This window comes from Neovison vison, chromosome 2, assembly GCF_020171115.1.
Source record: "Neovison vison isolate M4711 chromosome 2, ASM_NN_V1, whole genome shotgun sequence".
Lineage (NCBI taxonomy): Eukaryota > Metazoa > Chordata > Mammalia > Carnivora > Mustelidae > Neogale > Neogale vison.
Window position 1 is genome coordinate 206,873,896 of NC_058092.1, and position 21,564 is coordinate 206,895,459.

General features: G+C 44.4%; 1 protein-coding gene across 4 annotated transcripts in view; it reads right to left on the reverse strand.

Moving 5' to 3' along the window:
- The window catches only part of MYOF (myoferlin), a 159,033-nt gene that overhangs the window by 98,597 nt on the left and 38,872 nt on the right, over window positions 1–21,564 (reverse strand). For all 4 annotated transcript variants that reach the window (XM_044240117.1, XM_044240116.1, XM_044240119.1 and 1 more), the window contains exons 4-5: window positions 13,612–13,720; window positions 10,923–11,010 (exon numbers count right to left, since the gene is read on the reverse strand). In XM_044240117.1, the coding sequence (XP_044096052.1) occupies window positions 10,923–11,010; window positions 13,612–13,720 (197 nt within the window). The remainder of the gene's footprint in view (window positions 1–10,922; window positions 11,011–13,611; window positions 13,721–21,564) is intronic.

The window sequence follows — 21,564 nt, forward strand, 5'->3', positions numbered from 1 at the left end:
AGTCCTCATGAAACTCTTCACAGATGCTCCAGAAAGACTACAGGCAACAAAGACCCAGTTTCTTCTAGGAAATACATTTCGCTCTTCAGACTTGAGGCTGAAATGGGTCAGAGGAAACCAGCCTGAGTCATGGCAACTGCCGGCATCTTTGTACAGCCACAGCAGGATATTTGGGCAGGAAATCGTCCTTTATGTGGCAGGAAGCTGCACAGCATTCAACGGTGCCACCCTAAGCGGTCCGCAAGGAGCGAGGGGGCCCTCTAGACCCTAATGCACACAGCCCTCTGCAAGCTGTCTTGCTGGGTGGTTGTGTGTTCATGCTCTGTGGTGGAGACCCAGGACCTGAGCCATAGCAGGGGGATCTGCAAGGATGACTCTTCATGACCACAGAGGGGCAACATTATGTTGAAAGCCACCGACTACACAGAAAGTTGCTGGTTGTGTTTGCTTCCTTGTAGTTCTGACTGCAACAGAGAACCCCAAACCACGTGGCTTACAACAATCGAGATTTATTCTCTGAGAGTTCCCAACTCTGGAAGGAGGGTGCTGGCAGGGCTGTGCTCCCTCAGAGCCACCATCTCATCTGATCCTCTTCCATTCCTTAATGGAAAGTCCTTTCTGGAATTTTTTTTTTTTTTTTTAAGTAGGCTCCCTACCCAGCAAGGACCCCAATGTGGATCCTGAGATCAAGACCTGAGCGGAAGTCAAGAGTCAGATGCTTAACCACTGAGTCACCCAAGCACCCCCTTTCTGGAATATTTTATGCGTTTTGCGGGGGCGGGGGAGGTGTCACAGCAATCTGATTTTTTAGACTCCTAGAATGTCCTTCTCTGCCTGCGATATTCTGTAGTATTACTTTTAGAGAAAAAAACCTTCTTGCCTCTTATTACCTGGTGGCTCCTGGCTTCCTTGGCTTGTGACTGTATCCTTTCGATCTCTACCTCCATCATCACGTGGCCTGCTCCCCTGTGTAACTGTGTATCATCATCTCTTTGTATAAGGATACCAGCCACTAGATTTAGGGCCTGCCCTAATCCAGTATGATTTCATCTTAGCTAATTACATCTGCAAAGATCCCATTTCCAAACAAGGTCACCGTCTGAGGTTCTGTGTAGGAATTTGGAGGTGACATTATTCAACTCCCTACAGAAGCCATCTTCTATATCTTTCCAGCATGTTCCATCCATTACTCCAGTCCACAGTCTGCAGCCACACTAGGCTCTCCCAAACTATCAACCACACTACCTCCCTGTCCCCTCCCCACCCCACCACTGCCTTTCACATCCTTTTCTCCTGACCTGCGCTCTCACACTGCCATGTTCCTCTTCACCCCTCAACTCCCTCCCTTCTCTGGCGTATTGTACTCACCTGGTTCATTCCACCTCCACTCCCTCCACTGCTTCATCCAGGAGCTGAACTTGGCTGAAAACTCACCTTCCTGATTCATCTCACTTTAATTTCATGATCATACCCCTGAAGTGGTCTTGCAGGACTCCCTGGCCATCTACCGTATTTCCAAGGCATTTATTCTAAGTTTCCCTGGATCCTGGTCTGAGAAGGTCACTAATTAGCCAACAAAGTCAAATCACTCCGCTTTTCTGAGCTTCCTCATCTTTTAAACCTTGAACGCTTCTGATACCCTCTCTTTCCTTCTCATTGCCAGCTAATGAACTTGCTTATTTCATTGAGAAAACACGCAATCAGAAGAGAATATCGCCATCCTCCCAACTCCAAGTCAACCTTCCTACCTGCACCCATTGTCTGCCTTCCCTCCTGCTACAATCACGGAACTGTCTGTGCTCTCAACCTGGGTTCAATCCTTCTGTAGGTGCACAGATCTCATCTCCTCTCCCTACTCACGGATTTTGCTTCTGCACTTTCTCCCTCTGTATCTGCTCATCAGTTTTCCTTTCTTAGCTGGATCATTCAGATGTGCTGAAACAGAGCCCACAATAAAAAGCAAAAAACCAACAAAAGAAAACAAAAACAAAACAACTTTCCTTGACTCCATAGTGCCCCTTAGAGTTACTGCTCTACTTTTCTGCTCCTCTTAAGGGTCACTTGGGCCATGACAAGTTCTTCACAATTCCCTTACAAGAATGCTATCCCAGCTCTTCAACAATTACCATGCCACTTGGTCAAACCCTATCAAGCTTCTGACCTCAGCCAACACGGACCTGTCGCCTTTCTGACAGTCAGTAACCCTCTATGTGATCCACATTTGGTTCTAAGTGATACCTCAGTTAACACTTAGCAATGGCTCTCCATCATAACTCCAGCTACTTAACAAAACAAGTCTTCACATTTCCTGAGATGTACTGTTGACTTCTTTCTAGAAGTTCAACAGCAATATTCCTACAAATAGCCCTTGCGTGTCATCACTGGTGACACTGATGGCTGTCTGTTCACCCAGTGCTGAAGAGTTGGCAGACCCTAGGGGACCTTAGGATGCAGTCAAGCGTGCCTCTGGCATGCCCGACTGTGCCCTTCCCCAGTGGGATGAAACTCCCTCCTTCAGGATACCGTGTTCTCTTACTGTAGCAGAAGAGAATGAGCTATCAGTCACTCAGATGTCACCAGAACTGCAGGTCAGCCTTTCCCTGCCCTCACATTCATTCTGTGAGAGCTTCCCCATGGAGGCAACTCTTAGGAGTGGCTGAAGAAGACAGACACTTGCCCAGTCACTGCCTGGTTTCCTCCTGGCCTGTAATACACATCCTCCTCCCTGCCAGCAGCACCAACACCGTTCCATGCCTCTCATCTTTCCACCTAGGCTTGAACTGGGCCAGCATTCCATCTAATCTTCTTCCATTCCTTGATGGATAGTTCTTTCCAGAATATTTTATGCCTTTTCTTTTCCCCCTGGTCACAGCAACTCTGTTTTTCTAGAGTCCTAGAATATCAACCTCTGCCTATGATATTAACTTTGCTTTTCATGACAAAGTGTTGTTAAGTGTTTAAGGCAAAAGTCACTTCTAAATCAGAACAAAAGGCTGGTGTCATATCAGTGTAAGTCAAAAAGTACAAAGCAGGGCGCCTGGGTGGCTCAGTGGGTTAAGCCGCTGCCTTCGGCTCAGGTCATGATCTCAGGGTCCTGGGATCGAGTCCCGCATCGGGCTCTCTGCTCAGCAGGGAGCCTGCTTCCCTTCCTCTCTCTCTGCCTGCCTCTCTGCCTACTTGTGATCTCTCTCTGTCAAATAAATAAATAAAATCTTAAAAAAAAAAAAAAGAAAAAAAGTACAAAGCAGAATGGGAGAGAGCAAGTTTCTAAGCATGAAAACATTTTGGGGATAACATACTGATTTGGCTGTAATGTTGAATAATAACTTTTCTGGGTTTCTAATATGTGAGACATTATATAAATTCATATCTGCATTCGACCATAAGCAATTCATTACCCTCCACCCCGATTCTTGGGTAAATAGCACTCTATGTGCACTAAGAATTTTCTGTAATGGTTCTATACACAGACCAGAGCAAAGGTATCATGGAAGAGCCTCTAACCCAACGGTGATGCAAACACAGGCTTGCAGGGAAATCTTGGCAACATCTGCCTTAGATCAATTGAGCTGTGACCCAGTCTAGCAAACATTGCCCAAAGAGCACTGACTGAGTCTGGGCAAGATAATGTTAACCAGGTAAAATGCTTAATTCCAGAGCTTCTTAAAGTCGGCTCCAAATTCTGCTCTCATCAGGATCTCCTGGAAGTTCCTATTAACCACAGAGATTGGGGAGGTCCCCTCCAGTCCACCTAAGAAATACCTTCTGGAGGTAGGTGATGGAAATCAGCACATTTAAAGATCCCCTTTGAGGATTTTTACTGTGTTTAAAATTTAAGAACTGCTGTTTTGTTATGACCACGTTGGTATTCTGAAACAACTTGGGAAAAAATTGGCCTAATAGAATCAATTTGCAGAACAATGTCAGAGGCCCAATCCTGGATTGGGTCTCCCAGCAATTTTCTAGCACACTGGTAATTTTCCAGTTCAGTTCTGACCAACTCCATCCCTTCTTCAACATGTTCCGTGGATCCCCACATTCTACCCAAGAATAAATATCTCAGTCTGGCATTTCCAATCCCTGGGAATACGCTTCCCTATTACTATACCCATGAATGAATCAGTCACTGTCATCAGTTCACCAGTGTTCCCCAAAATGCCCTTCTTGAAAAGAAACATTTAAACAATATACACTGCCCATGCATCATTCACTTAATTCATTCAACCAATCAAGCATTTATTGAACAATTATGACCTAGTGCTAGGCACTAAGAATACATAGTTGAAATAGATAGCTGAAAACGTACTTTCTCTAAAAATATTGTGTCCCATGTAACAGTCTGATGAGTCCTCTGTTGAGGAATTTATTATATTCAGCTCTGACCTATACTTATTCATGTTTATATACTTTTATCTTACCTTTCTACTGAAATGCAAGCTCCTTGGTGGCAAACAATGCCTTTCTCACCTCTCTATGCCCCAGGTGTCAATAAATGTTTTCTAAACTGAATTTTATTTTATTTAAATTCAATATAAACTGGATTGAATTTAACTTTAAGCACGGTGACTTTAGTGTTCATGGAATTAAATAAATTTGAAGTGGCAATGTCTAATTGTGAATGAGTTATTGTATTTCTATTGTTAATGCACAAATTCAACAGATGGTTCTTCAAAAATAGACGTGAGATTTTAAAAACAGTTCATTCTGGCTACAGGAATGTAAACTCCAGTCAAGCTAACTGATATCTGGTGAATCAAGTTGGCAAGGTAACAGGTTTTCAGGAAGTCAAGTCTGTTATCTGGGTCACCCTACCCCTTTTGTCATGGGAACAGTCTTGGAGGTGGGTCAATGAAAGAGGTATTTTTGACACCACACACGTGCAGTGAAACCACCAATGCCCAGGGTCTGTAATCTTTGTCATCTTGATATAAGAGCTCTACAAAAGCATTCCTTAAAAACAAACCCCTTAGATACAACACCGAAGACACAGTCCTCGAAAGAAAGAATCGATAAGCTGGACTTCATTAAAACTAAAAGCTTCTGGTCTGCAAAAGATAATGTCAAGGTAATGAGAAGACAAGCCAAAGACTGGGAGAAAATATTTGTAAAAGATAAAACTGATAAAGGACAGTTATCCTTTATATATACAAAATATACTAAGAACTTTTTTTTTTAAAGATTTTATTTGTTTATTTGACAGACAGAGATTACAAGTAGACAGAGAGGCAGGCAGAGAGAGAGAAGCAGGCTCCTTGCAGAGCAGAGAGCCCGATGCAGGACTCGATCCCAGGACCCTGGGATCATGACCTGAGCCGAAGGCAGCAACTTAACCCACTGAGCCACCCAGGCGCCCCTATACTAAGAACTCTTAAAACTCAACAAGAAAACAAACAAACAACTTGATTAATAAGTGGACCAAAGACCTGACAACTCACCAAAGACAAAGATACACAGGTGAAAGGCAAGAATATGAAAAGATGCTCCAAAATCCTATGTTATCATGGAAATACAAATTAAAACAATGAGATACACCTATTAGGATGACAAAATCTGGAAGACTGACAACGCCAAATGCTGGCGAGGTTGTAGAGCAACAGGAACTCTCGTACATGGCTGGTATGAAGGCAAAATGGTACAGCCACTTTGTAAGACTATTTGGCAGCTTCTTACAAAACTAAGCATTCTCTTCCCATGTGATCCAGTAATCATGCTCCTTGGTATTTAGCCAAAGAGGCTGAAACTGTCTCCACACAAAATCCACACATGGATGTTTATAGGAGCTTTATTCATAACTGCCAAACTTGAAAGCCACCAAGATGTCCTTCAGGAGGTGAATGGATAAATAAACCGTGGTACATCCAGACAATAGAAAATTATTCAGTGCTTAAAAGTGAGCTACCTAACCATGAAAAGACATGGGAAAATCTTAAGTGCATACTACTAACTCAGAGCCAATCTGAAAAGACTGCATACTATAGGGTTCCAACACAAGGACATTCTGGAAAAGGCAAAACTATGGGGACAAGAAAGAGATCGGGGGGTCACCAAAGATTGGGTGGCAGGATGAATATGCAAAGCACAGTGGATTTTAGGGCAGTGAAAATACTCTGTATGATATTAAAATCATGGATATAGGTAATTGCACACTTGTCCAAACCCTAAAATATACACCACCAAGAGTGAACGCTAAGGGAAACTAGGACTTTGGGACTATGATGTGTCAACATCGGTTCATCCTTTGTAAAAAAAATGTATCATTCTGATAAGCGACACTGATGCCAGGGAAGGCTATGTAGTGTGGGGGCAGGGTGTGTATCTGAAATCTGTTATCTTCCTCTCAATATTGTATGAAACCTAAAACTGCTCTAAAAGAAAACAAAGCCCTCAGGGTGCCTGGGTGGCTCAGTGGGTTAAAGCCTTTGCCTTTGGCTCAGGTCATGATTTCAGGGGCCTAGGATCGAGCCCCACATTGGGTTCTCTGCTCAGCAGGGAGCCTGCTTCCCCCTCTCTCTCTGCCTGCCTCTCTGCCTACTTATGCTGTCTGTCAAATAAATTTTAAAAATCTTTTTTAAAAAATTACAAAAAGAAAATAAAACAAAGCCTCAACTATATACACTGACACACACAAGACCCTCAGGTATCCAATTCCTGGGTCCTATGGTCAAATTAGTTTTCTTCAATTTCCAGGGGTAATTTTTCCTAAATATCTTCACTTTTGTGTTCTATCATTAATAGTCCAGATTTCTTCTATGCAGGACCCACTATATGGATGGTAATCTTTAAAATGGGTATTGGTGGGTGCCTGGGTGGCTCAGTGGGGTAAGCCTCTACCTTCAGCTCAGGTCATGATCCCAGGGTCCTGGGATCGAGCCCCGCATCGGGCTCTCTGCTCAGCAGGGAGCCTGCTTTCTCCTCTCTCTCTGACTGCTTCTCTGCCTACTTATATTTTCTGTCTGTCAAATAAATAAAATCTTGAAAAATAAAATAAAATGGATATTGGTAATCATGAACAGTGGTTATCTCCAGAGGATGGGACTACAGAAGATTTGCACATTCTGTGTTTTTATATTTCTGTAATGTTTAATTTTTATAAGCAGGTATTGCTTTTGTACTCAGAAGATCAACAAGTTCAAATTTTTAAAAAAAAATTTGTAAAGATTTGTATAAATGAGAAGAAGCAAACTCCTTACATAGAAAGGTAAAGTGTTTAAAAGAGTCAATTGAAAGGTAGGGGAAAAAAAAAGAAATTGTGGGCCAAATGTTCTGTTTAGGTTATTAAAGTATGTGATAGCAACAGGTGTGGCTGTCTTGCTGTTATTTCTCCGCCATGTATTTATTGGTCTTAGAGTCTTCCCTAGTATGGAGTTGGAGTGAGTATCCAAAGATATCTTTGCTTAGTTTAACTGACTTGTCTTAATTAAGACATAAAAGGTTTTCCCTTGAGATATCCAAATAACTGATAATATTGAAAGTTTTTTTAAATGCTGAAGAAGCTGGACTACAAAGCCTACATTCATAATGTCTCCCTTGACCCAGCTTTGGTGAACAGTCATCTAATGGAGCAAAGACAGCACTTCCAGATCAAAGAACCCTGTTCATTTTTTAAAATAAAAAAATTTCACTTTGTCATCTCACACTTAAAAATGAAATTGACCTGCAGACACAGCTCATTTCCTGGCCCGCCCCTGTTAAAACTCTTTGTTTCAAGTCCAAATAAAAGAAGCCCAGGTTCTGGTTTATTTCCTGTCTCCATCCAGCAGTATCAGGGATTCTAGAGAACTTCTGGGAAAGACCTTGGCCGACTGCCATCGCAGAGCCACTGGGAGTGAGCTTGCGAAGAAAATGGGTGAACTCCCAGTCCATGAACACCACTGGACCATTAGTGCTGCTGACACAGTCTCGGAGGGGACAAAAAGGAGCCTCAAGCAAAGGGAGCCTAGATGGCATGGATTTTCTTGGGTTTAAATGTTTAGAGTTGGCACTGTTCTCATTTCTAAGAACACTCCTTCCCTCCCCACCAAAGCCCCCCCCCCCTGCCCTTTTCCCATTTTTCCTTTTGCTCCAGGGAAATCATATGGTTTCTGAGCTTGGCGTAACTTTGGTCCATCTCAGGAGCGGGGACTTCCCCTACATTCTCAAATATCTTGATAAGTTGCTTATTCTCAAAGTCTCTCTGGTTCACTAGGACACCACATTTTCCTTTTTTTTTTTTCCCCAAGATATTTAAAAATAAGCATTAAGTCATCCCAACGTGATTTTGAGCCAAGCCAGATCATTCTTTTCCAATAGATCTGATATTTAGAGGAAACAATTTGAATGTTCATACACAGTGTGCCACCCAACTGAGCTCATGATTACACGTCACCTGGAATTGTTTTTGCAAAAACAGTAATAATAATGATAATAGTAACAATAGCCACCATCAAGGTAAGCACTGAGTAGTAGGCATAGCAGGCACTGAGCTGAGTACTTTATATGCCTTACCGCATTGAACTCCTGCAACAACTTTCTGATTTAAGTGCCATTATCATCCCTACTTTAACGTAAAGGAAGTTGAGATTCAGAGAGGCTAAGTGACTTGCCCAAGGTTACATGGCAAATTAACAACAGACGCAGACAGGATCCAGCCTAGGCCAGTCTGCCCCCCAAGCCCTCGTTCTTATGTTACACTTTCAGGGCTTAAAAAAAAAATTCTCTAAACCTGGACTGAACATGCCTGGAGGGCAGGATCTTTACCCCAAAGCATTATCACCCCTCACTGCAGCATCTGGCGATAGGTAGATGGAGAAACCCACCAACCACTTTATTTCCTAAATATTAAGAAATGGTGTGGCACCAGTTTACTATAACTATGAGTTTACTTCTTTTACTTGAATTATCCATAGCATTATTTCTTCCCCAGAGCCCTGGCTGAAGCAGTAAACAAAGGGCTCATTTAATGTTTTAGCTCTTGAAATGAACACAATGATATTGTCTTTTATCTACCAGTATACCGGCATAAGAGCGCCTCCCAGAAGCCACGCCCATCTCTAGCCTCAGAATGTGACCTTATCTGGAAATACAGCCTTTGAGGATGTAATCAAGCTAAGACTGAGATCACACTGGACGAAGGTGGCCTAATCCAATGACTGGGGTCCTGACAAGAGGGAAGACATTTGGAGACACCCAGGGCGCACACCCTGAGAAGACAGAGGCAGAGACTGGAGTGGTCAGTCTAGGAGTCTAGGAACACAAAAGATTAGCAGCAATCACCAGAAGTGAGGACAGAGGCCTAGAACAAAATTTCCCTCGGGTCCCCAGAAGGAACCAACTCAGTCAACATCTTGATTTCTAGCCTCCAGAACTGGGAGGGAATCAGTTTCTATTGTTGAAGCCAGCCAGTGGATGGGATTCCATTACCGCAGCTCCAGAAAACCAACAAACAGGCTCTGGCTAGAAAAAAATGTCAGTGTGAGAAAAGGTACCCAGATCCTCCCAATTCAGAGGCAATTCCAGATATCCTGCCAGCTGGGGCTATCTTTTGCAGGCCAGAAAGTACCTACTGTCCTTCCAAGCAGGCTGATGTTAAATCCCAGTGACAGCGGGCTTTGAAGATGGGGTGAGAAAGAAATGGGTAGGACCCGTCACTTCAGCCCCTGACGGTGTGCTATGCTGGACTGGACTGTTGCGCCTGGGTTTCACTCGTCACGACAGCCATGATAGCAAAAGGACCATGACTATTCTCCTAGGGCTGAGAGCACGCAGCGTGCCCTTGGTGCTGCCGGGATGGGGGCTGCCGACATGCTGGGACAGTTCTGACCGTCCCCATGGGAGATGGCACCAGATGACCCACTTTAAACCCTTACAAGTACTTGGCCAAGAAGTGAGCCAGAACCTCAATAATAGGCCACCTGCGGGGTGTGGGTGAGCAGGAAAAACAGTAGCTGCGATCAGGGAGGCAGAGAGGAGGCACTGGAGGGGCCAAGGAACCCACTTGGGCTGTGGAGAGCGGAGTTCAGAACCACGAGAAATGAAGAGACAGGCCCTGAGGAGCCAAGGCTGTTAGGAATAAGTGCCAAGGTGTGCTCCCAGGAAGAACTTCTGGGCAGCAGGTAAGTGTGGGCAGGAACGGGAGCCCCTCTTTGCTGAGGCACATGCCAGGGCCAGGGAAACACGAGTATTCGGTGAGGCATCTCGGAGAAGAGGACGGGGCAGAGACACTGTTAGCGTCACATCACCTTGGGAAACCACTAACAGGGGGTCACACTTGGTTGCCTGAAAGGCCTGTCTCGCAGACTTCCCTCCACCTGAGGCCCAAAACCCTCCCCAGAGCCAGCAGCCCCAACCCCATCCAGAGCAGCCTCAGTGCCCTGAATGGCCAATAATCCCTGCCAGAGAACAGGGAGCAGGAGGTGAGTCATGTGGAGAGAAACAAGGAGCTGCTCAGGGGCTGGGGCAGAGTCAAGGCCAAGGGAGAGAAAGAGGCTCCAATCCAAAGGCACTGGCCATGAGGCTGGCGACAGAGAGCACAGCCTGCGCAACACACATTTAGGATGTGAAGAGACACAGGAACAGACTAGAGGCCGCTCCTGTAGCTTATCAATCAGAGCCATTCCAGCCATGGGCAGAAGCTATAAACCCAAAGCAAAGCCTTGCTTGGGATCTTCCTCTGGAGCCTGTGTGTTGGACGAGCCCACAGTGAGGCTGGTCAGTAAGAGGCTGTCTCACCCTTCTTTCCCCTGAAGGGCATCTCACATACAACTGTATCATCCCAGTTTGGGGCCAGCTCCCCCTGCCTCGTGGGGCCCTGTCCAGGTGGGCAGGGCGCTACAGACCGTATAATGAAGGACAAAGAAGGTTCTCTTGGAGATTTTTGGAGACTCCTTGTATGTCTTGAACAGATCACCCCTGGCACAGGCTGGGCTTCCCAAGGGTCAGCTTACCTTCTGTGACAGACACACTGGTCCCACTGGGGTCATTTGGATGTGGAGCGGAAGGTGGGTCATAGCCAATCACCAGGTCAATGGTGGCCTAGGTAGAAATAATTCATTGCAGAGAGAATGAGTGCAGGGTAATGGACTCAATGAAAACCAAATCAGCAGCAGTAAAAGGTTCTGGAAGGGGCGAGAAGAGTAGGGGAGAAAGATCACACACACGCCATTGTTTCTATCCTCCCTCCTGTGAGCCAGGTGGGCGGGGAAGCCTGGGAAAGGAGTTACCTGTTACAGGTTGCCAAGTGTACCATTGCTAAAGGGCAACCTCACAAACTGGAGCAAAGTTGTAATAAGCAAGCATGACCTTGTGATTGGCATCCATCCTAGCCTTGAGATGGCCTCCAGTCAAAGAGGCTTATTTTACATGGTTCAGTTAGCTATCTGCACCTTGACTTCTTTATTCGCCGCTGAGATTTATTTTTATTTTTCTCTTCTCTAAAAATAACTTGAGTGACTAACAAAAATTATATAACAATGTGATTCATAAAACAGGGTAAAAAAGGGAAGCAAGTCTGATTATAGAGAAAACAAATACACAAATCAAGATCATTGCATCTTGTATAAAATGTGACTCCAAGATGGCTAGGAACCAAGGCAAAAAGAACAGAAAATGTTATGTAACTTTCATTTTCAGAAAGGAAGAAACATGCTAGTTCCTTATAGGAAATACAATTGTTTCCATTTTTAAAATCTGTGACAACTTTGTCACATTGAGTGTTACCCTAGGGCAGAGTTTCCTATACTTAGGTATTTCATGAACCTACAAAATTTCAAAAAAACTTCTAGGGGGCATCCACATAGGGATGCTAACCCAAGCCCAGAGCTATAGCTACTGTTATGATAATTTCACAAAAGAAATTAATTTTAACAGCAAAAATGAGGAAGGACAAACCGCAGAATAAACGCAATCCTTTGCAAATAAGGATGGCGCACGGGCGAGCACAAACACCCACACGCCTGCACGGACACACCCAAGTCACCGGTTAAAATACAGAGGTAATATTTAGAACATAATCATACTGAAAAATCATGGTTTATCGGAAATTCAAATTTAAATGGGCATCTCATACTTCCACCTGCCACTCCTGCTACACCTGGTAAAATCTAGTACGTGCACGCATACGCTGGTGCACACACACACACACACGTGCCACATTACCTTTTTCTCATCTGTCTGTTCATCCATGAACATTCCCTCATGGATCAACACATTCCTGAACTACAGATCGGGGAGATACTTAGCAGAACGATAAACGAAGCCCCCAATAAGAGTTTCATGGCGAAAAAAGAATCCTAAGAGCAGCATCCCATGGCTACCTCTGCCAAAGCCCCAGGCCACAAGCTGAAGGCGGAGTGCAAGGAGCCCTGAGGAGCTCAACTGACAAACTTTAGTATCAAATTTTCAAAACTTAGAAGAGGCCATGGATGGCTCAACCGCTGGATCAGTGATTTCCGGATAATGTCAGGATTCCCAGAAGTGTCCCAGTTCTATGTGTGCTTGCTTCTGTGCTTAAAAAAAAAAAAAAAAACCCAAAAACAAAACCAGCCAGAAACATCACTGACTTGGACCATCTTTCCTAAGTATCATTTCTCTCAGCTGGGTTTTGGAAAAATAGATGAAAGATGACATCCTGAGTTTATGTTTTAGTATTAGAATGAGGATTCCCAGCAAACCAGTAAGTTTTGGAGCCTAGACCAACACACTGACATTCCAAATAGGGCTTTTAGAAGCCTAACTGTATTCTGGCTTATGCAAATGGCTTGTTTTAGAACAAAATTTTCCCTTTGTCCAGGCTCCCAAACAAAATAAATTGATTGAAAGGTAAAGGAGATAGAGGTTAATGGAGCAAGCATGGTAGCTTTAGGAACACTGTTAGCAATCAGAAACCTGAGAGTTATGATCTTTGAGTTCATATATCTCTTTCAGGTGCCCTTGAGAAAGAGAATTCTGGGTTCGCATCAGACAGTATCAGTATGCACTTATTAAGAGAGGCTGTGGTCAGAAAACAGTGAGCTGCCTATCAGTGATAAAACCATGATATTCACATCTTGATATTCCAAGGTAATACTAATGGAATGCCTTCTACAGAATGTTTCAGAGTGTGTCTGGGCCACACAGCTATGCTGACCACATGAATGTAAACACCCAAGGGGATATGCACAGAGCTATACCAAGAGAGGGTCCCACTCACTCCACACCATTTTCTTCTATCAAAGAAAATCAAGTTTACCTAATCTACTAGCTCTGTGATTCCAAGGACAGGATGAGGCCATATCACTTGCAAGTGGACCTGTTATCTCAAAAACCACAGGGGTACGTGCGTATGTGTGTGTGTGTGTGTGGGGTGAACTGATTATCATTTCACTCTTCTTTTTTTTTTTTTTTAAAGATTTTATTTATTTATTTGACAGAGATCACAAGTAGGCAGAGAATCAGGCAGAGAGAGAGAAGCAGGCTCCCCGCTGAGCAGAGAGCCCGATGCGGGGCTTGATACCAGGACCCTGAGATCATGACCTGAGCCAAAGGCAGAGGCTTAACCCACTAAGCCACCCAGGTGCCCCTAATTTCACTCTTCTTAATGAACTTTTTGCTTCTTATCTCACTTCAAAGCCATTCAACCAAAGAGAAAGTGCTCACCCCAGTATCTTGCCCCTTTTCGTTCAGCAGGGGGATGAGTTTGTATGGCAGTGATCTGCTCTGGTCACCGATCAGGTCCTTCAGGGCGACAGTGGCCGTGCCAATTAACCTGCCGGAGAAACGAGAGAGTGCACGGGAACCTAAGTGAGAGGCACGCTTCTGCTGACTCAACGGACCTCCCCATTCCCTTCGAATTCATCTGTTAGTGTTAACATCACTCATCGTGAAATGAATTTTGGGAATTTTGGCAATACACATCACTTTTCCAGAACAAGTAGTCATTTCGAGAGTCTAACTGTGGTGCTGTGAAATTTCAAGTCATGAATCAGATGACCCATGAAGGGGTGACAGAGACCAAACAGCACCCCCCAGGGTCCAAGGAGAGAGAAAAGTAGGACAAAATCCAAGCATTCCTCTTGCAGTGTAAATGTAAAAAGACCCATCAAACACTGCCCACTGTAAAAATGCCCCTCCACTCTCCAGGGAGACCTTCTGCTAATGTAAATAGTTGGCTAGTTTACCGATGAGGCCAACTTATTAACCTGTATACTATGGAGAATTCAGAAGCCAGATATGTGTCCTTCTCCGTGTTCCTGGACCCAGAGGGATTATGTTCAGCCTCAAGCCCTTACCCAGCTCCTTGTCGGTGCACATACCCTAGTGGTACAGAGGCACACATGTCCCTGCTCACCACTGTCAGGCCTCTAATGGCATAGATTATTGCTTTCTCTCTTCTTTTTTTTTAATTGCATTTTCTGTTCATCGCGCTCACCCCACTGGTTGGAACAGAGTTCATTTATTTATATATATTTACTGAGTGAAGGAAATAATAAATAAGTCTATACACATTAAGAAAGAACACCCAAAACATGTTTTATAGTTAGGGCCCATGGTCAAAAAAATTTACTGAACACACAACCCCTAAGAGTTAGTGAATATAAAAATGTGACCCGCAGAATATAGTCTGTACATTGGGGGTTTGTAATGGACAATACGGTATGAGATTGGGTGAACTGACGATGTTCCCTTCGTGAAAGGCGATGAAAAAGCAAAGAAAACCCAGAGATGTGCTCTCAGTATGGACACCAAAAAATGGAAAAGAGAAACTGGGAGAATTTAAAAATATTATTTACTTACACCCTGCCTACATTTGCACCTACTGATACTAATAAATGGCAGATATGATAGCATGATCATTCATATAAAAACAGAAAACTAAGCATCAAATCCTCAAAGTGATAGAAGAGATTCTTTATATCAAAAAACCCAGGATGAAGAAACCATAGTTGAGCATAAAACATAACTCTGGGCTTTTGGGCAAAAGTAATAGTCAGGAGAATATATTTGTAATGAAGTATTTCTTTCATTTTTCACATGTTCACAGTTTCTTTAAAAATCAGGAGTGAGGGGCACCTGGGTGGCTCAGTGGGTTAAAGCCTCTGTCTTCAGCTCGGGTCATGATCCTGGGATCCTGAGATTGAGCCCTGCATAGGGCTCTCTGCTCAGTGGGGAGCCTGCTTCCTCCTCTCTCTCTCTGCCCGCCTCTCTGCCTACTTGTGATCTGTCAAATAAATAAATAAAAATCTTAAAAAAAAATCAGGAGTGAACAACAGATGAATGGATAAAGAAGATGTGATATATATATATATATATATATATATATATATATATATATATTTACAATGGAATACTATGCAGCCACCAAAAAACTGAAACCTTGCCATTTGCAATGATGTGTTCGGAACTAGAGGGTATTATGCAGAGCAAAATAAGCCAACTAGAGAAAGACAATTATCATATGATCTCTCGGATATGAGAAATTTGAGAGGCAGGGTGGGGGGCAGCGATCATGATGGGTAGGAAGGGGGAAAAAATGAAACAAGATGGAATCAGGAGGGAGACAAACCATAAGAGACTCTTAATCTCATGAAACAAACTGAGGGTTTTGGGGGGGCTAGGTGATGGACATTGGGGAGGCTATGTGCTATGGTGAGTGCTGTGAAATGTGTAAGCCTGACAATTCACAGACCTGTACCCCTGGGACAAATAATACATTATATGTTAATTTAAAAAAACAGTGTTAATCACACAAAAAAAATCAGGAGTGAAAACTGATATTAATGTGTGAACATCTATTTTGAATTGATGTATATCTGTATTCTCCTGTCCAGACCGCAGAAATGGAACTAGACTATAGATCTGGGGTCTGTCACTCCACCACATATATCCACTGACTCGACTATATGAATAAGTGACTTCATTTTCTGTGAACAGGCATATTATATTGCAATTGCTATGGTACCCCGTTTCACCTAATCTACCCGATGGCATGAAACACTTGGTTTCTTGGGAGAATGCACGTTCTTGGACAGAACATCACATAAAACGGCCAACGATCGTGATGGTTTCTCAGCTCTTCTCATATCCCAAGTAGCATCCATTACTGGCAATGCAAAGGACAGATTCTGCCTCCAGAGGTGAAAAGTGAACCTTTCAGCCCTTTTAGGTCAATACAAGAATTAGGTCTCACAGTCAAAGTAGACAATTGATGGAACCTTTTTTTTTTTTTAAAGATTTTATTTATTTATTTGACAGAGAACACAAGTAGCAGAGAGAGAGAGAGAGAGAGAGAGAGAGAGAGAGAGAGAAGCAGACTCCGCACTGAGCAGAGAGCCCGATGCGGGGCTCGATCCCAGGGTCCTGGGATCATGACCTGGGCCAAAGGCAGAGGCTTTAACCCGCTGAGCCACCCAGGCGCCCCAATTGATGGAACCTTTATAGAGTAGTTTCTCAGATGAGTAGGTGTGCTAAGGTTGCTAGATTTTTAAAAACTGGGTATGTTTTCTCCTCACTTAGATTTTAATTCCCCTAACATATTGAGGACAAGAGTCTACACATGACTCCTTCGCCACCAGATGAAACAGTCACACCTCCCACTCAGAGCTAGAGTCCTTGGCAAAATCTCGTCCGTGTCTCCCTCAGCCCCACGTGATATGAGCCTGATAAGCATTTCTTCCCAAGTTTTAAAAATAGCATAATGAGCCATGAGGTTGGCTAACTGAGTTTTCAGGATGAAATGGGCAAACTATAATTTCAGAGGTCATCTGGTATTAAATGTCTGAATGAGGTACTCATCTTGAAAGACATGGAAACACACTGGATTTTATTCCTCATGGTTCCAGGATTCATAACTATACGATTAAGAAAATAACACTGTACACTGGGACACATACAGATTTGCTTCTGCTGAAGCCAGGGTGACCTGTAACTATCAGCAATAAATAGTTCTTAGGAGAAAACAAAGTATAGCATCCTGGGTCAAAACCTTTCAGTACTGAGGGCTGGCCTGGGGACGGACCAGCATTTATCAACCATGGTACTACTGACATTTTGAACTGGACAATTCTTTGTTTTGGGGGGCAGCCCTGGGCTTTGAAAGACATTCAGCAGCATCCTTGGCATCAACACAAGGTCATGTCTACACGTTGCCCACCGGGCCCCACTGGGCAAAATCACCCCAGCTTGAGAAGTTCTGCGTTAGACAATTTGTTCTTGTGCTAAGTCAGTGTCCCAACTTCCTTCGAGCCTTGGCTATGTCGCCCAACTCTCTGAGCCCACTTCACCATCTGCAAATGAGTGGCTTGAAGTAAATAATTTCTCAGACCCTTCTCAGCTATTAAAGTCTGTAGCTAGACTCATACACGTGATATTTTCTATGTAGATCTATTTAGGAAACCATCTCACGTTAAATATTTCTTTTCTCTTAAAGTCCTTGTTCATTGATTTAGGAAAAATAGATCTTAAAATACATCCATGTTGGACAATCCAGAATACTAGGCAGGGTTTCTGCCTTCAAGTGTATTGGCCCTATAATCTCATGGGTCAAGCTTAAACTCATACTGTGTCAGGGGAAAGGTTAGGCCAATAACAGAATTGTGGACTATAGTGTAAGACAGTACAGAGTGGTGCCTTGTGCTAACTGAAGAGAACAGGCTCACCTGAGACACAAAGCCCATCCACTGGCCCTTCCTGACCCCAAACGGCTTCACAGCCTCCATTCTGACTCAACCACTGTCTGCAGGTTTCCTTTCCCACCCAAATACTGTGAGAGGGTGGTAACAGACGGCAACCAGGAATGGAGTAAAAGAAAAGCAACCCATTCTAACTCAAACCTCAATTCCTTCTTTCAGAAACCCTTAGCCCCATTTCTTAAGATTTATCTTTTGCATCATAAAATTCTAATGCTTTGGTGTTTATATGTGGGAGAGGTGGTTTAAAGAAAATTTCACTTTTTTCTGAAGTAAAGATATGGTGTTTAGATGAAAGCCTGGAAAGATTTTAACTGCCCCTCCACCCAATATTTTTAACAGCTGGGTTGAGTTGAAGAAAAATCCAAGCCGCTACAATGACTAAGAGCTTTCACTGTAAATTGGAGGAAACGCCCCCTATGGGCAAGTCTGAGCTCTGCAGGACTCCGAGGGTCCAGTCAGCCCGGTGTGGGCTGTTTTGTGATGTTGCCTGGACACGGATTACTGTGAGAGGCTGGGAAATGATGACCTGGCCTCCTACACAGGGGACAAGAACAGTGCAGCCGGACCACAAGCCAGTTTCCTTTAAAGGAGGGGACACTAAACCAAGAAACCCTTTCTCGTTCACATTACTAATGCCATAAATATGCTAACACGTTACAGTGGGACAGTACTGCGCACGCTTGGCCCTGAATCTTCATAGAAAAATAAGAGTCTCCCCATGGACTCCACCCAAGAGTAAAACAGATGGACCACGTCTCAAAAGGAAACTTGACAGTGAAAGAATCTCAAGGCCCCTGAGCTCTCCAGCTTTCTTTGCAGAAGTAATAAGCTGCAGATGTATTCTGAAGTGAAGAAAAAGCCAAACCCGCTCTCATCCGTTACAGTGCTTGAACGTCTAGATGGTGCTGAGTAGGGTCTCCACACAACTTGGAACTAATTCTGAGCAGCGGAGCTGGGAGCCAGTCAACTTAGTCATGCAAAGCCTGGTTATGAACTTCTTTAACTTGTTAAAACAGAGTCTAGTTTGTTTAAAAAGGAGAAAAGGGAAACGCTGTCCCCCTTAGCATAGACACAAATGTTAACAGCCACATGCCACTGTGGTGAGTAAGGGCTTTGCTGGCCGAGTTCTTAATCATGAGAACTCACATCTAGCAAGCTGTCTGTAAAGCAGGGACACAGCCCACATGGATTACTGGAGGAGGGATTACTGGAAATTCCTTCACGAAGGGAAGGAAAAAGACGCTGGATTCGGAAAGTAAATCACATGCTGTACCGTGTTTGCCCCTATAGACTACAGTGTGCCTCAGCTTTCCATCCTCAGCAGAGGAATAACAATCCCCAGCTGGGCTGAAGACAAATACTTCTCCAAGCTGCTCCCAGGACCTTCTAGAAACCCTGAAAGGGCCAGTCATGCCCACCCTCTGAAGCCCTGGGCTCTCAGCCAGCTGAGCTTGTCATTTTGACCGGACCAAGCCGGTGTGGCTTTGGGGTTCCCTGGCTGGGCCCCCTCACCCGTCCCCACACGTCTTCCCCAGGGCCAGTATGGGTCAAGCTCCTCCCCCTGCCCTACCCCCACCCAAGCCCACAGGTGGGAGAGCTGGCCTTATACCTTGCTTATGACTGGATGGCTGGAAGAAGCGGGGGTGACCATGACAGCAAGTCCTATCATAGGAAGCTGTCTGTAAGCCAAATCCCCCTCAAAGGACATCTTCTGGGAGGTTCCGTCCACTTCACCAATGGGGAACCCTCCTGAGTCTCCCAGGCAGCCCACCCTGGCCCTTTGGATTGGCTCATTCACCGTTTCGGAGACTGTGGTTCCCTAGACCTCCCCGAGGCAGAATCACCAGGACAGTTGCTGATTCCCAGGACCCTGAGTCAGACTTTGTCTTTAGCTCATTCTTATACCCAGGAAGTTCGAGAAACAGTCATGAGAAGAGTGATTCTCAGTGGCAGCGGGAAAGTAGAGGGTTGGGGTGTGGGTGCGGTGTAGGAAAGGCAGCTGGCAAAGCTACATCTGGAGAGAGGGAGACGCGTAGTTTTTAAAAGTACATTCAATAGGATAACACAGGTTCACATTTGAGAAACGGGCATAGAAATCCAATTATATGATAGCACAAAGTAGTAAACAAAACTCGAATAAAATCTACTCAGGGAGCCTAGCCGTCTGCACCTTTCCTGGGGCTTTGCCACCTCACTCCACCCCAGGATTGTCAGAGAGCCTTGGGGCCTTGTCTGGCTCATCAAATTGTGGCTCCCGAGTTTGGCTGTGTACCAACCCCCCCGGGGTAGGACTGTGCGCTGTACTTTTCACAAACCCCGTTCCTGGGTTTTGGAATCACTGACCTACCGGGTCTGGAGGCTGTGACAGGTTTTGCAACATTCAGGGCCAGCAACAACTTCTTTTTTTCCAGTCCCTTCCAACCCTGCTGCCTGTGGCAAACGGGGTCACTTCACCCAGAGAAGGAGCAGAGTGGAAGCCAAGGCCTCTGCACCAAAAGCTTTCCAGATCAGGGGGGTACCCAGGCCAGAGTCAGGCACTTTATGGCTGCGAGGAGCAGGTTAGCTAGCCTATCGCCTGGCATGCATGTGAAACTTGGGAATTACTTCTAAATGGCTATAACCTGCTATCTAGTTATTTCCACCTGACCAAGTCTCCCGTCCTTTCACTCCTCAAGGCCCTGAATCTGTGCTTGCCTGCTTGTCCAGTGTAGGGGAACACCCGAAGTCTGTCTCTGCCTAATCCCCTCAGCCACTAGGATCAAGGTAGTAGTTTTGATTCATTCATCATTCATTCATTCATCAAGAGCTTGGACCCAACAAGGTAAGGGAGATAGAATATCAGTGATTGAGAACTTGGAGTTAGGCAGAGCTGACCAATTCAGACTCATCCTTGTAGGAGAGGCCGGATACAGGTTTTACTTCTCTGAGTCTCAGTTTCCTTGTCTGTAAAATGGGGATTACAGCAGCTACTGCCTAACAGAATTGTAAGGACGATGTGGTACGTGCTTAACAGTCACTTTTTATTATTTCAGAAATGACTCTAGAAAAAGGGCTCCAAAACAAGCATGTGACACCAGGCCAGTACTTACAGGGAAAGCTGGTATGTTACATGCACAGCCTGTGACAGGACGGGAGGCTGTCTATGAAGGGTTATGGGTACGCAGGCAGGAATGAACAGATAAGAACCCTTTCAACTACCCACATCCATTTCTGTTATGCAAGGTTCTTAAAACAAGTCCTTTCTCTTACATACATGAAACAGCTCCCCTTGCAATTCCAATGCTGTGTATACCAAGAGTCTGTTTGGAAAATAATTTTCATTTTCAGGGTTAGACCAGAAGTAAATTTCAGCTGTAACTGATTCTCATAAAACCCAATTAGTGGAATCTGAATAAAACTTTTAAAGCCACAGGTTCCATAAGATATTTCACTAAAAAACAGACCCCAAACAACTCCTTATACAAAAACCCTATCTAAACCAGCACACACACACACACACACACACACACACACACACCCCTTGTCATTTTCTCCTCCTTTCCCCTGCTTTATTTTTCTTCATCAGTACTGACCACCATCTGATACACTGTATGTTCCCTCCACTCAGATGTTAGCCCTGTGAAAGGCACTGAATTCTCCCCGTGCTTCCCTAGAGCAGTGTCTGGTGCACACAGGCATTGGTACTTATTTACAAACGAACATGTTAACTGATACATCACCGAAGATAGTCCCAAAACCCTGCAAATGACTTGCAAGTTGTAAAGCTTCCTAAGAGATGGGCCTCCAAGTGCAATTTCAAGACACTTATAGCTCTTGTCATTATGAAGTGCCTTTCTCAAGTCTCTCTGGGTCTTTCTCCAGGGCTGTGGGCGACCTTTACGTACTCATGAGATGTTAATGAACACCAGCATGTCTGTGGTGG